At 37.0% G+C, this 15,597-nt stretch overlaps 1 protein-coding gene across 3 annotated transcripts in view; it reads left to right on the forward strand.

The window, feature by feature from the left end:
- Window positions 1-15,597, forward strand: part of PDSS2 (decaprenyl diphosphate synthase subunit 2) — a 119,068-nt gene that overhangs the window by 79,790 nt on the left and 23,681 nt on the right. For all 3 annotated transcript variants that reach the window (XR_011149956.1, XM_069011032.1, XM_069011034.1), the window contains one exon: window positions 10,456-10,530. Coding sequence is in view for 2 of the 3 variants with exons in the window: in XM_069011032.1 (XP_068867133.1) it covers window positions 10,456-10,530 (75 nt within the window). In the remaining variant the exon portion in view is untranslated. The remainder of the gene's footprint in view (window positions 1-10,455; window positions 10,531-15,597) is intronic.

The raw sequence follows: 15,597 nt of genomic DNA on the forward strand, positions 1-15,597 counted from the left end.
GGGTGTGTCTCAAAACCAGACACTACTGAAAAATATAGATAAGTTTAAAGAGCTCTGAACTGATTTATGGAAAAGTATGCTTAAGAAGCATACTGGGATACTGGGAGAGAAGAAAACCAAGGAAGAAGTCTAATGTTTTTGAACTTTTAAACTAATGTTAGATGACACAGGGCAACATGATCGAATTATTGCAAAATAAAGTTCTTCTTTAGGCAACCCTAAATAAGCAGTTCTGTATCTTAAAATATTGAGATACATACTGAATATTGTTATTCAGTATATTGTTAGCATAGCTTTTATTGGAGAATGCAAACACACTCTTAAGTACTGAGAAATACATAATAATTGATAATTGTGTATGAATCATAATGAAGAAAAGTGTTATTTGTTTTAATTATTATATTTAGATGGCACCGAAATGTACTAATTTACATGCCTTTGGAGAGGTAAATTTAGATTTCATTTACTGTAAAGTAAAACATAAAAGAGATTGTAATTGAAACAAACTTTATGTTCATTTAATGGGCATGTATTGCTTTTTCTTCCCAATGTCCTCAAACACTGGATTTTTAATAAGATTCTTTAGTAAATATTTTATTGACAATCATATGAAGTTTCTTTGGTAGAAAAAAGGCAATTTTTGTAATAGTTGATAAAAGTATTGAAGCATTAGGGTAAAAAAAAATCTTGCATGTTAGAGATAAAAGGTTAAAATCTATTGGAATCAGTACCTGGTAATCAAATTTGTCCCACACTACTGCTGTACAACTTTTGTCTAGCATTTCTGCTGTCATTAGAGGCAGCAGCTTTTACGATACTGATGATGATGATGCTAAAACTGTAGAATGATGCTAGTGAGTCTCCCAATTACTGCATTGTACTCTTCCCATTGTCTCTTTTGATGTTTGTGTCTGTGGAACAGTTTCTTAGGAAGTGCATCTGTTGCCATTGTTCTCAAGAAGTAGCCCCTAAAATAACACCTGAGCAAATGAAGCATTCAGTTTTCTGAATATTTCACAGGGTTTTTTTTCTATTTCACTTTTGCTATGTATAGCCAGTAATATTGAATATTTGTAAAATTTCATTACCTTAATGGCTGTGGTTATAAATTTGAAAAGTAATCTCTTAGAGAAGTTAAGTTAGAGGATTAAGTGACCCATCTTATTAACTTATTAATTTAATAAAATTCTGAAGATTAGGCTTCATCTGTAATTGTGATAATGTTAGAAACAGTCTTTTAGATCAGTAAGAGTCCTGTTGCATTGCAATGAATATCAGTTTTGAGATTAAAACTGCTTAACTTTGCCTTAATTCCTAATCAGTGCATTCCTCAAATAGGTTTATCCTTTACCTTAGTGGCCTTTTGCACCTGTACTGGTTTTTAAAGCTAATGCTTATGTTAAGCTTTCCCAAAGTTAGACTCTGCTGGGGTTAGTGTATGTCTATATGGAAAGAGTATAATTTTTGGTGATTCTTGGCCATGGCACTACTGGAAAATTTTATGTTTAGATTTCAGTCTGTTTTCTGTCCTCCCACTTCTGCATGAAAAAATACTTCTAAAAAAAAAAAGAGTGATTTCTGCCACTTCCCTCATGGATGTCTGTGGCTTACGAACAGTACCTTGTAGCAGAATGATTGCTGCAGAACATGGAAAGACTGAAACTGAGACTGATAGCAGAATATGTCATCATAGGTATCATTGTATCATCAAGTCTAGATTAGAGTCTTTCCCAAAAATACTCTGCAAGAATATTTTTAAAGCATCAAGGCACGGTGCTGTCAAGAACAGAATTGTGAGTGTTTGAGGTTCTGTCTCAATGTCATGTTGACCAAGCAATTAACAGCCTCAGGAGGAAGTTTTCCATTCAGTTCTGATGAATTTTCAGTGGCCTACCAAAGATCTTTACACCAGTTTGCACAAAGTCCATGCAATAGTCTTGCGTCTGAATCATTTCACATCTGAATTTGCCTTCCTCACAGTAGCAATCAGACACATCTTTCTGCTTCTCTGGTCTGCCCAGCAGACCAAAGTCAATGTTTACTGCTTGAGTTCTTGAACCAAATACCTGTCATTAAACTAGGTAAATATTGTCTTCCTTGGAGGTAAACTGCACAGCTGTTTCTAACACCTGGTTTAGTAGTTCTTTTTCTTATGGAACTGCTGTTTGCCTTGTAATTAACAGAATGGTCTGGGAAATATTGATATGCTATCCATGTGAAACAGAGGGCTTTTCAGAGATGACTGAGCATCAGTGAAGATAAAAACTAAAGAAACTGAAGAGAGGCTGAATCTGATGAAAGTCAAAGGTCATTCAGCATCTCAAGACAATCACTATACCTGGCAAATGAGTTCTGGGTAATTGGGGTCTGTTCCTCTTATGTTTGCTCCCTTAATATAGAGCACCAAGTTGGCAGTTGTCTAGTGGTGAACACAAGTACTTCAGGAGTCAAAAATATTTACAGGCTTTGAGATATATATGTGCATGTTACATACGAGTATGTGTGTGTGTGTATTTATATATATATAAATAAATCTAATGCAATATTAAAGCCAAATTTTGGAAGAAAGGTTTTTTCTTTTTTTTTTAGTCAAAACCCCTCACTTTTCAGAGAAATTGTCTTTGAAAGATTTAAGACAAACATTAAAAAGTGTCTGTATTTAATATTTCTGTGACTGTTAACAAGAATATGTATTCAAGATCAATGCCAGAATATGTAGCAAATATATGTTCAAAAGAAAACAAAATTTATTCTAAGAAATTGAAGCAATGAAAACTTTTGGGTATATGATGTTTTATTCTGCATGAGATGCATATTGTGGGAAAGGACTCTCAAGAGCCAGCAGTTCTGCCACTTCATTCACCACTAAATTAGAATAGATATTGGCACTGCCTGCTTTTCTTAAACAGAGATGTTTGTTACAACTTTTTCTTTCACAGCCATGAATAATCATCATGGAGGAATTTGCTGCTAAATAGCTTTGGCCCTTACCTAAATTATAATATGAAAATGAATTTTCACAGAACAGGTACATGAAATGAGAGTACCGGTGAAATCTCTTCAACAAAACCACTGGAGGAGCCTGTATAGGGAAGTGGTGGAGTCACCATCCATGGAGGTCTTTAAAAGATATGTAAATGTGACACTTAGGACATGGTTTAGCACTGGACTTGACAGTCCTGGGTTTAGTTTGGACTTGATGATCTTAAAGGTCTTTTCTAACCTAATGATTCTGTGATTCTAAGGTGATGTCCTCCAGAAGTGATATTTGCAATGTCAACTTCATTCTCTTTATAGCTGAAGGAGTGGAAGAGCACAAGTTCCATTTTCAAGGCTTTATTTGAAGTCTGTTTCTCAAACATAGTAAGATTCCTGTTGAGAGTGCATAGTAGGATAAAAAGCAATCAGATCTACATTGGGTGAAATGCTATCCTAGTATTACCTGAAACAACTTTTTTTTTTTTTTTTTGAGTGCATATTTAACATATATTAACTTTCATCTTTGGATATGTGGGGTATTTGCTTCTAGAGGTACAAGGCAGTTAATATACAGTTTTGCAGGACTGGAGGTTATAGTGGCTGGTATATAGTCAGCCCATATATATATATATATATATATATATATATACACACATACATATATATATACACCTGGAGTATGGCTTCAACAGGCAATACTTTTAAAAAGTGAAAATACATTTTTGTGATGATTTGGTTGCAATTCAAAGCTGTTAGCAATGGTGATAAGAGTCTAAGATTAGTCTGGATGGCCTTTCTTAGTCTCCCAAGAACATAACTATTTATATAATAGAGAAATCTGTTCCTAGTACAATCAGTAAACTTAACTCTTACCTGAGAGAGTATTTGTCACCAGCTCTGTAGCCTTGACTGTGTTATTTCAGAGATGAGAGAAGTTGTTGTTGGTGCTGCAGATGTAAATATGTAAAATCAACTGTGGTCTTCCTCCAGCAGCTGCTGGTGTCACAGATTGACAGGGAACTCTGGGGATCATGTAGTCCAAACCCCCTGCTCAAGCAGGGTCAGCTAGAGATAGTTGCCCAGAACTATGTCCAGACAGATTTTAAATATCACCAAAAACGGAGACTTGGCAACCCCTTTGGGCAACCTGATCCATTGTTGGATGGCCTCACAGTAGAATGTTTTCCTGTATCCAGATTGCATTTCATGTTTTTGTTTGTGCCTGTTGCCTCATCCTGTCAATGGGCACTGCTGAGTAGAATTTGGCTCCCTCACCTCCCATCAGGTGTTTATAACCATTGTACTGTAGGAGAGGCTAAAGTAGATATGCTTTGTAAATAGGGCAATAGATTATATATCTTCCCCTCTCTTTTCACTGCTGTAAAGCTTTTCTTTAAAGTGAACCTTTCCATGGTAAAATTTTTAGTAAAAGTGCCTTTACATCTGGAGTGGTTTTAGTGTAATAATGTGGTAAAATGCATAAGGTTTTAGCAGTCATGTAAATGAGTTAATTGTATTTTTAATCAAAATGCTGGTGTATTTGACTTCTTGTTGGCTAACAAGAATATTGAATTTCTGGGTGAACTGTAACTGCTTGTTAATATTAGTGTTTTGAAATTCAACAGCATTTCACTTGGAGCCTAGAATCTGCTACCCCTTGTAAAGCAGGTTGTTGATTTGTTTGTTTAACAAACATCTGCAGCTTCATTAAGTTGATTTCATCTGTCAGATGCTAAATGATCTTACTTCTGATTCACCTTTGTTCCGGTACAGACTGTCAAAATAGTTAATGCTACTTGCAGGTACAATTTGTGTTACTCACTTTAAGCCTCAATTCATTTGTGAGCATAGCCCAGTTTAATGGTTGTCTGCAGCAGCATGACTGGGAACAGTGTTTTATAGCCATGCTCTCCTGTCTCACTTATGGATGGGGAGGTGTTTATACCTACAGAGCCCTGTAGTCACGATACCTTCTTTGTTCACTGTTGAAATTACCCATCCAAAAGGGTCCAGCTGAAGCACTCAGGTATTTCTCTATCCTGCGTCACTCAGTTGTTGAGTACTTTAGTGTGAGGATATGCTGCCATGGATCTGCAGAGGTAGTAAGAAACTGTGAAAGGTATCACATGGAGGTAGACCAGGAAAGCAATATTTAATCTGTTGGTTATGTTGTCATTAAGGAAAATGAGTGAATGATGCTCTAAAAGTCTTTACACGGATTAAATACAATTCTGTAGATAGTGCTGCATCAGAGTAAAAAGGGCAACCTAACTCTGGTGAAAATCCCTTAGGCAGACTGACCTTAAGGTAGATATTCAACAATATTAGCAGTTTTCAAATTGACAGCTGCTGATTATTTTTTATGTCTTAGGCACCTTTTTAACAAGTAGTGGGGTTGGGTGATGTGTTTACACTATATTGTTGTATTGTATTTTGCTACAAATCATCATTAACAGAATGAAGAAAACCGTAACTGTTTTCCAAGACCACCTAAAGCATTCTAGAAAGCACATTGCTGTCCTTTCTGTGTGTTTCAACTAAGAGAGAGCCAGCTTCAAAAAACAGTAAAGCTCAAGATGATTTCAAATAATAAATCCAATAGGATTTGATAAACATTAGATTAAAAAAAACATTCTGTAGGCTGGCACACTTGGTTACCTGTATGACTAATGATGTTTGAGGAGATTACCAGGAAAGAAAATTGAATTTCACTGTTCTTGAAACTCCTTGCAGTTTTCACTCCTTTTTTTTTTGTGTTGGTTTTTTTTTTAGGCATTCTTGAACAATCAAAATCCAATATCAGCACTTTGCTAAGTTTTGTCTTTAGCTTCCTAGTATTGCAATGTTCTATGCAGTAGAGTATTTAAGGGCTTTTTGTGGATTTTTTAAGTGTTGGAGTACTTCCCAAATTAGTGCTTTTTTGGGGAGGGAAGTCAAATGCAAGCTGAAGGAATTTTTATCTGTATATTTAATGGTTCCTGACCATCTAATTTTCTTCTTTATTTGTGTGGAGAAGTCCTGCTACATTTTTAAATCTACATATCAGCAGCAAGGATTAGGGTCTGTCATAGCAGATGTGTGAGGAAGGGATATTGTTTCAACATAAGGATGGAAGGAATTACTTGTGGCCCTTCTCAGAAGGAATTTGGCAAAGCCAAGGAAGTTTGTCAAAGAGAAATTGTGAGGGATGAAGAACAAAGATGTACCCATTGCTGTGTTCTTCCTGGTGCTGTTTCCTGTCTTCCCACAAGAGCTTTATCCTTGCTGTGATGTTCCCCTTGAAAATATCCAATAGAGTCTGGAGAGACATGATATTACCACTCTGAAACAGAGTGGTCTGTGTAATCAATTCCATTTCAGCTGCTGAATGTAAAATAAAATGACCATTCTTTGAGTGGAGCTCAGATTCATTCCTTTTTGTAAACTAGAAGGAAAACCAGGAGAAAAACCATAAGCAGTGTTATGTTGCAGTAAACTTGAAACAAAGTATTTTGAAGATAAGGGAGCAAAGTGCTTGAATTGCTAAACTGATGGCACCAATGTCGTCTTTTCATCCAGGTTGTTTAAAAACTCTGGGAAGGATGAGTGGGGCTCGGAATCCATTCTTTTTTACTGTGCTTGATGGAGTGTGAATAGTATTTTTTAACTCTGAAGAAAGTATTCTACTGAAATGTCTTATATTCTGTGATTTCCCTGCATTCCTTCCAGCACAGAATTTCACTTCCATTAAAATACACCTCTTTTTCTATAGACAGAGTTGAATGTCCCAGGACAGTCAACTGCAGTCATGAACTGGGCTGCTGTACCTGCAACAGTGAACATGTGGCCCTATTCTGTAACACCATGTATGGTGCTTTGGGAATTCTGAACTCTGAATTATCTTACAGATATGTCTTCAGTAAACTACATGGAATTCTGATTTCAGGAAAAGGAAGGAAGACAATCATTAAGTGATTGGTGGGATGTCCTGAGTAATTTTCTGAACTAAATGAATTACCAATGTTTTTATTATTTCTTCAAGTAATATGTAGAAATTTTAAGCTTGAGCAATTAGACTCAAAGTAAACTTAAAGAGCCTTGAAGGGGTAAAGCTGTACCTTTTTGACAAACAAGTTACTACACCAGAAAAGGGTAAATTAAGTTTCAACAAATTTCTGATTTTTAACCCTACAGAACTCTTCTGGAACTGAAACACAGCACAGTCTTTTGGACTATTTCCTATTTGAATGAATTGGAGAGGTCAGAACATGTGTTCTACCTTGCTGTGGAATGAGCAGTCAAATAGTTGTGTCCAGAATTTACATCATGTTTTACACTTAGCCTGCCTAGATAGTAGGAGAGATTTTAGCTTTAACAATCCATCTCTTTTCCCTGTATTCATACTAAACTGATGGACTTTGTGTTGACTTTTAAGAAGCAGAAGAGATCACTTCCCTACAAAAAATGTTGAAGTAATACCTCCTTGGAAAAAAAAAAAAAAAACACACTAGCAGAACTGTCACAAAATGTGTTTAAAGGGTGTGAAATCACTTGCATGTGCATTTGTTATCCCCTGGGCCATACCCAGTCGTGGGGACACTGGAGGAGCAGAAGACAGCACTTTGGAAGATGCTGATGCAGAGTGGAAAATGAAAAATAGAGTGGAAGTTTATTTTCTCTCAATGTGAGGTTGCTCCTGCTCATCTTGAGTACCTGTGAGGAACCAGGCTTCTCAAAACCATGTTGAGGAGTGGAAAATAATGGGAAGAGAGGTTATGAATAGGCTGCCTTTGGTCTCTTTTGAGTTTCTGTTTTCAAGCACTAATTCTGGCAATCCTTTCTTCTCTTTCCTCATCTCTGAACTTTTTTTAAATGGAGCTCAACTGTCAAATTAAAAGAGAAGCAGTTGAGAGCACTTCATTTTTCATCTAACTTTCTTGTTCCTCAGACTTGCATCTCAAAAATGTCAGCACTGGTCAGAAAGGCAGTGATGAGAATGAAGACAGCTTGGATACTGTTTTCTGCTCTTACACTGGTATACTGCATGATTTTCTGGAAAATCAGTTCACTGTTGCCATTTTCCCCTTATATAAAATGGTAGGGAATAAATTTAACAGGGGATGTTGATTGCTTTCAAATTTTTTGATGGAAAGTGCTACATAAGAGCTAGACAGTGTATCATTCCATGAATACTACTGAATCCGTAATAATTTTTCTTCCTCTGTCATTTTGGGATGCAGAAGAAAATTGCCTGGTTTCCTCGTTTCTCATTTCTTTCCCCAGGGCTCAGGACCCCAGGCCACTGACGTTAAGCAGGAGATGCTTTTTGTAGATCAGATTAAGGATTGGTGAGGTAACAGAGCCTCATACAAGTATCTCACTATGTTCTTGAAACTGGAATTTCATTCCTCTTGGTGATCTGTATGGCCTTATATTTACCTTAAAAGTATTCTTTATATGTATTTGGAAAGAAAGGAGGTAATATTAGTACTAAATTCTCACTAACATACAGTGTTCAATATGTCACTGGTATTTAATATAATAAGGATTCTTCTAAACAGTTGGTGTGTAATTCTCCTAAGATGTTTTATAAACTCTAAGAGGAAGAGGTACAATTGTTCACAAATGTTTCACCAAGCTTGCTTTAAGTCAGTTAAAATTGCCTTTGAGGGTAGACTTGCACTAAAAAGGAGGAGGAGAGATGGAAAAAGAAACCCCAAAACAGGGTCCTGCTCAGTCTAGAGTTTCAGGCAAGAGAGGAAAAGGTTTAGTTATCCAGAGCCAGCTGCATTGTTAAAAGTTCATACTATCACTTTGACATTTAGAGTAGGACTCTGTGTCTTTGTAAATTCCTCTTCGTATTACCAGTGTAGGTCTCTGAGCTCAGACCATTTCACAAACCATAACATTTTTGAGTGAGTGATTGATCTGTATTATGTGTCCTAGCCATCAGAAGAATCTTGGGATGTTGCTTGTATAAACTGTAATACAATCTGATCCTGGGCGTTTAGTTACAGACTTTCATAGACCTATTGGCGATACTCAGTCCTCCTGGATTTGGGAATAAGGCTTATCTGATACCTTAAAAAACAGGGGGGGCAGGGGGGTGAGTGTTGTTGTTCAAAAAAAAAAAAAAAAAGAGCCCCTCATTTTCTCTGATCCCCACTTAAATAACTCAACACATCTGGTAACACTGTAGGATCATTGTCCTTTCAGTTCCTTCAAAGCTCATATTGCTACAATATTTCTTCGGTGTCTAGTTTCCTAAAGGGCAATGTGATTTTTTTTTCAGGCTGTTTTTGTAGGTCTTGCAAATTAACCCATATGCATTGCAAGAAAAAACATGACTTTTAATCAGCACCATTTCTAAAGTTAGCGCTTGCTGTGTGTATATGAATATGTATATGAACCAGTGTTTAAAAAAAAGAAAACACAACCTTTCTGCTAGTACTCCAAACTAGCATACAAATGTGTTTTTATTATCAAATAAAGTGTGCCTAAATGTTAGAATATCTTTCTGTTAGGGCTTTTATCATTTGACTTCTTGTCTTCAGTTACAAGAATGATAAAAATTGAAACTAAATCTTTTAATTCAGCAAGAACTACATTGAATTTTAGGAAGCAAAAAGAGGAATCAGATATAGACTCATATGCATAAGAAATTACACATTCAAGAAATTAAAACTTTGTGAGCAACCAAAGAGGTAGCCTTAAGGTGTGCTTATTTGAAATGCCCGCATTTAATTTTACAATAAATCTGAGTATTTTGTTCCAATTAAGATAGTTCATGTGCACAACTTTAAATTTTACAGTAGTTCCAGGGAGACTGTGGACTACTTGTTTTACATTCTGGATCAAGTTCAGATTTTTAGGCTTCGCTTGAATAAAATAAAAAGTCTGAACCCTGAAGATAATACAGATTGATAAATCTGATTTAAACATTCCCGTGTTGCAGACTTTCAGTGTATGTGGTACAGCTGAGCCTCAGGCCATGCACTAAATACATCCACAGTGCATTCCCAGGGCACCCGAATACCAAGTGATCACGTTTGAAAGGTTACCTTTCTATGGATTCTGACTTTTCTGTATTAGCCACGAAGATTAGAATTTTAACAGCTCCCAAGGAGAGGTATTGTGAAGTATTTACTTGGCAGGAAAAAAACAAAACAAAACAAAGCCCAGATGAGGTACTGTCTCATATTCATGAACTGGGATTTATTAGTTCTGTGAACGTCCTTGTGAGAATACACTCTATAGTTCACACTGCAGGAAAAACAAGTCTTGTTTTTCATTTATATTAACTTAAAACTTTGATTGAAGAGTTACTGTAGTAGAGGTTTTAGCAGAGACGTATCACAGAATATATCTCAGTAAATCCTGAAGTCTTTCACAGTTAGCTTTCTTCGTGGTTTATCTCTCTGGAAATCTGGCAGTAGCTTTGTTAGTCAATTTGGTGATAATTAAAGATGTAAGGCTTTTTCTCCTTTTCTTTTACAGGTTGTGGAACTCATTTCAAGTGCTATTGGTGACTTAGTTCAAGGTATATATTATGAAAACTCAAAATCATCTGAGGTAAGAATTTCACTAGATTTATGTAACCAAGGCATTTAGTGATATTAATGTGTGACTATGGTAAATATGATGACTTTTTCACCTGTTTAAAAGGAGGGAGAAGGATGAAGAGTTACTAGTCCTAGTGGGTTTCAGCAGTAACATCGTTATGACACCTGTAAGCTCTGATGGAAGTTTCTAGAAATGCTCAAGGAGGAACTATTTTGTCTTTGTGAGTGCTTAATAAAGTACTATCATGTGTCATTACCAGGAGCTCTAGGCACACCTTACTACAGGCTTTCCAAATGCTTCCAGAGGTTCCTAGTCAAGGTTCTGTTAGAGGTATTTATTACAATGTTGTCAACATCATTAATATTTTCATGTCAAACCTGTTGTTTCCAAGCCCAAAGAGGTTTACAGAATGCTTCTTCATGAACTTATAACATGTCCTTTCTTCTGAGTTTTGTCCTGGAGTATTAGGAGTGTAGCACTGTGTTCTTTTCCATCAGAAGTCACCGTGCACATATTTCAGAAATCAGCATGGACCAAGAAAATAGCTGCCAGCGTTTCCCAACAAATAATCTTGTTTTTCTTTAAGGGCAATTGCAGATATTCTGTGTTATTGTCTGGCAAGAACTGTAGTGAAAGTTGGTCAAATTGCATCTAGGTTTTTTTTATCTTTACTGGAATATTTAAGGAAATTTCTAGAGGCCATTCTTGGAGTAGGCTTGCATATTGGAGCAAAAAAGAGTTTTTTTCATTTAATATGGCTGTGTCTTAACACATGCAATAAAATAAGTAGTTTAAAGTTGCCATGACTTCTGCAGGTTTTATGATAGCAAGTTTTCAGTCCCTGATGAGTATTGTGTATATGTGAGTACCGATCTTGAAATCCACTGAAGCAGATAGATTCACTTCTAGTGGCGTTGTCTCACGTGCCTTGGAGACCTGAGCCTTACGGTTCAGCAGGTGTTGTGTACTGAAATTGCAGCTCTGGCTTGCTGTGTTGTTGTATGTAGCAAAACTGATACTGTGGTAAAATCCTGTTCTCATGGGTTGCTGATACAGTAGATGCCTGTCCTGATGCCTCTGCACCAACCAGACCAGTGGGCAAGCGGAGAGTGCCACTGGATAACAGCGCTGTGTTCTGGAGGGTGCTGCTCCCTTGGACACTCCGTCTCTCCTGCTCTGCAGCAGCAAAGTCATGTCACTAAAACTAAAACATGTCACCTCGCTGAGGTGTATCCCTGTCATTTTGACTGAAACCAGTTGGGAGGGGAATGACCACACTGCTGAGCTGAGCGAGAGCCTCCAGCAGGACAGCAGTAATGGCACACTCAGGAGCTGCCTGGGGCCCACAGCTCCCTGGGATCCATAGAGAGGACGGCATGCCTGGAGTGTCCTCTGGCACCGCTCAGGAGTGGATCCTGGGTGGAAGCGTGGCAGGAGGGCAATGTTGGGAACTTGGCAGTGCTTCTGCACCTGCTGTGTTTAACCTGTGGATAAACTGACCTCAGCCTTCAGTGTTGCTCCCAAGGATTGTGCTCACAGTTATCTGTTAAAATAGATGACTTCTTTGAGACTTTTTCTAAAGAATGGTTAAAATTTTGTTTTCCATATTCCTGCAGGTTTCTAAACACAAGTAGATTGCAGGTATATTTTAAAAACGCTCACCTACTTTCTACTTTTTCATGTGTAGAAATGAAGCTTTACAGATTCATCTCAGCAATGAAACTGCATTTTATTGTAACCATGGCCTCTGTATAAATGTGAAATCTTGTGGACTTATTTGGCTTCCTGCCACTGCTGAAGATACTAATGTTTTCTTTCTTAGTCATTCTTTTTCTGTTTTCTGTTGCCTTACTGAAGCCCTCCACATGTGTGGATTGCAAGGGGAAGCGTGAGATAAACTAAGTGCAGCTGCATGACATTTACCCTGCCCTGGCCCAATTACAAATAGCAAAGACTTATTTTGTTTCAGTGACTATTTCTGTCTAAGGAGAGTGGAAAGTACACTGTACCCTTCCTAAGGGGAACCCAGTTAACTCAAAACATAATTAGTGCAGTGGCGTAATAGAGACATTTACATGACAGTATCTGAAGTTCAGCCTTTATAATGGGTAGTGTGTGGCTTCTGATGAGACCTACAACAAGGTGTGGCATCTGCTTTAATTTTTTCTGTCTTGTTCTCTGAGAAATTTAGTTTCATGTTGTGCTGAGACATGTCTCTACTGCTCTCCTCGTGCTGTTCTGCCGAGGCAGTGTCCCATTCATGTCCTGAACATTTCTTTAGTGAAGACTGGCAGATAGACTTGTTCAGTTGTTGGTCTGTCTTATTTGTGTCCTTTGTGCATCTTTCCTCCTTCCCTAATTGCAATTTGATTGAAAAAAAATTGTGAACTACATGTCCCAGAGGTAAGACAAATGCTCCACAACTAAATATCAAATGCCAAACTTCTTTTTCTTTTTAGGAATAGGGCATAGGGATGATAGCAATGGCATTTTCATTGCTGGGAATGTCTTAAATTTGGAAAAGCAGAAGGATATCTTCTCACCTTGTTTTTTGTTTTCCCTGAGGCAGGAAAACTGTACTTCATATGTTAAATGTCCTTAATGCAGTTGTTTGTAGTTCTTTGGTACCATAAAATAAACTACCTTAGCACCAAGATGTTTTGAACTTTGCTGAATATCTACCTGAATGGTAGACAAAAATACAAAAATATTCTGCAAAGTTAACCTTTCTTTTCTGAGACCCTAAGTTCATGTTTACAAAAAAAAGTTTCAGTCTTCTTCATTTGGACGACCCAGTAGGAAAGTTGAAAGACTCATTTGACCTAACAGGACTGGCCTGATTTACTCCTGAATACATATAATGGATATAATTATCTGACAGCTCCATTACCACGTTTTTTTGCTCTGCACAACCACATGCAATCCTACAGCTGTCCCATGTTAGTACATTCTGTTTGATCATTCTTCATCTTTTCTGCATAGGTTAGTCATTAGATCTGTGTGAAACCAGGAAGGAAAAAGCTAATATTTAACTTTCCATCATTGTTTGAAGTGACGATCCAAACTATGAAGTGTGGGCTTTGACACATCCTGAAGGTTAAGGCTTGTCATTCATGTTCAAAGCAACAAACAGCTGCTGTGGTTTAAGACATTGCATTAGCAATATTAAGCTTATATTGGACTATTAGCTGGAGCTGAAAGGGTTGATGTGATAAACTATTGCAGTTTTCTGTGCTAAATCCCTTCTCAGCCCAAAATTCTGCAAGTGAAGGACATTCTTCCCAGTTCCTGTTTGGCTTTCCTAAATCTAGGTCTAATTTAGGAATAAAAATTTTGCCTTAGTGAGTGCAAAGGTGAAAGTTGTCAAGTCTGGCCATCAGTTGTGATCGTGGTATCTGTTTTTAACAGAAAAAACTCATTGCTCTAAGTCTCTGTTTCCAAATTTTAGGAGGCTGAAGGCTTCTAAAATGTTTGCTAACTCAGAGAATACAGTCATATTTATAAACCCCCTCTGTTTTAATATTCCAGATCATTTAACAAATACTAATGGAGGTTACTTAATATTCCTGTCAGTTCACTGAACATGGGCAAGAGATACAAGGAAGCTCAAGGTCAAACAGCAGAACCAAGGGAGGGACTTCAGTGTATTGACTCTTCTGCTTTACCTTCCAGAATGTTCCTGTAATCTTAAAGCATGAGGGACTTTGAGGGGAAATCATTTGCTTGGGTTTTGGCGATTTTTCTTTGTCTTCAGACTATCTAGCCGATGATAAATGTGCATGACCAAAGCTCATTATAGTGTCAAAATCAAGCCATTATCTAAGACGGGACCGTTCCCAACATGTTCCACTGACGGCCAGAAGAGCTCTTAGGAATTTTAGGTGCAATTGTGTGAAAGTTGTGCATAACTAGTATGTAAAACAAGTTTAAAAAATAAATGCATTAGTAGCAAGTACTCGTATCAAACAGTGAATTAACAGGTATTTCTTTCAGATCACTGTAGGGCTTTTTAAGAAGATAAGTTTATTTTCTGGGAAAGGATGGGCTACATGCTGTGCCAATACTTCTTTGATGTTTTGTCCCTGGCCCTGCTTTGCGGAGTAATGTTTTGGAATACTGCACATGTTCATCAACTGGACTGCTATGAGTCTGTATTTTAAGTAAGGGATTCATTTCTAATTTTACTACAGGAGGTAAATCAAATATATTTTGAGTCATGTAAGCCACCTTCTAGCAGGGCAGCAGAGCCAGAGTTTTCACTTTTTTTAAACAAATGTTTTTGTTGCAAGACAAAAGGAAAGCATAAAATATGGAATTTGAGTAAAGAGCATCTGTGAAAAGAATGTGTTAGGGGGAAAAAAGCATAGCTAGAAAGAAAGCCAATGTTATTTATTTACTGCTTTTGTTCTTTTAAATACTAAGTTTTTCCAGAGAGATTTAAAAGCAACAGATGTAAAGAGGTATTTATCTTTATGATAAGTTTACAAACTTCTTTTTTAAAACCGGGTCTTGTTTTTGTACAGTGTCATGATAAAAGTTGTCAGTGGCTTGCTTTATTGACCCATTTGCAGACACCCTTGTTCCTCCAAAAGCAGTGAAGACGGGTATTAATAGACCAATAAAACATGCCCTGTCATGTTCAGCAAGCATGAATACATCTGCTGAAAGCTTATGTGAACCATGTGTGAAATGTTTTACAGGGTCTTGCTGCTGGTAGAGTGATTCATAGTTGCATTGGATTTTATTTATGTAAAATAGAAGTTCTTGAATTACCTAATTTAAAACTTTGAATATGCAATGTAAAATTATTTCTGTGTGTTTCTGTGGATTATTTGCCCATTGAGAACTGAACTAATGTTTGATATAAGTGATTCAGACATTTGGATCATTTTGTGCAACAGCAGATGGTTAAGAAAGAGCTGCCATGGTATGCAAATAAATGAAGGGCTCCCTTACAAACTATAGCTGAAATTTAAAGTCTCTGACTTCTGCTCCTTCTTGGTTTTGCAAATGTGTTTGTGCACCTTTAAGACATGTTTTTAATTTGTATTTCCTTAATATGTTTTTGGCTGAACC

Source organism: Aphelocoma coerulescens, chromosome 3, assembly GCF_041296385.1.
Source record: "Aphelocoma coerulescens isolate FSJ_1873_10779 chromosome 3, UR_Acoe_1.0, whole genome shotgun sequence".
NCBI classification, from domain to species: Eukaryota; Metazoa; Chordata; class Aves; order Passeriformes; family Corvidae; genus Aphelocoma; species Aphelocoma coerulescens.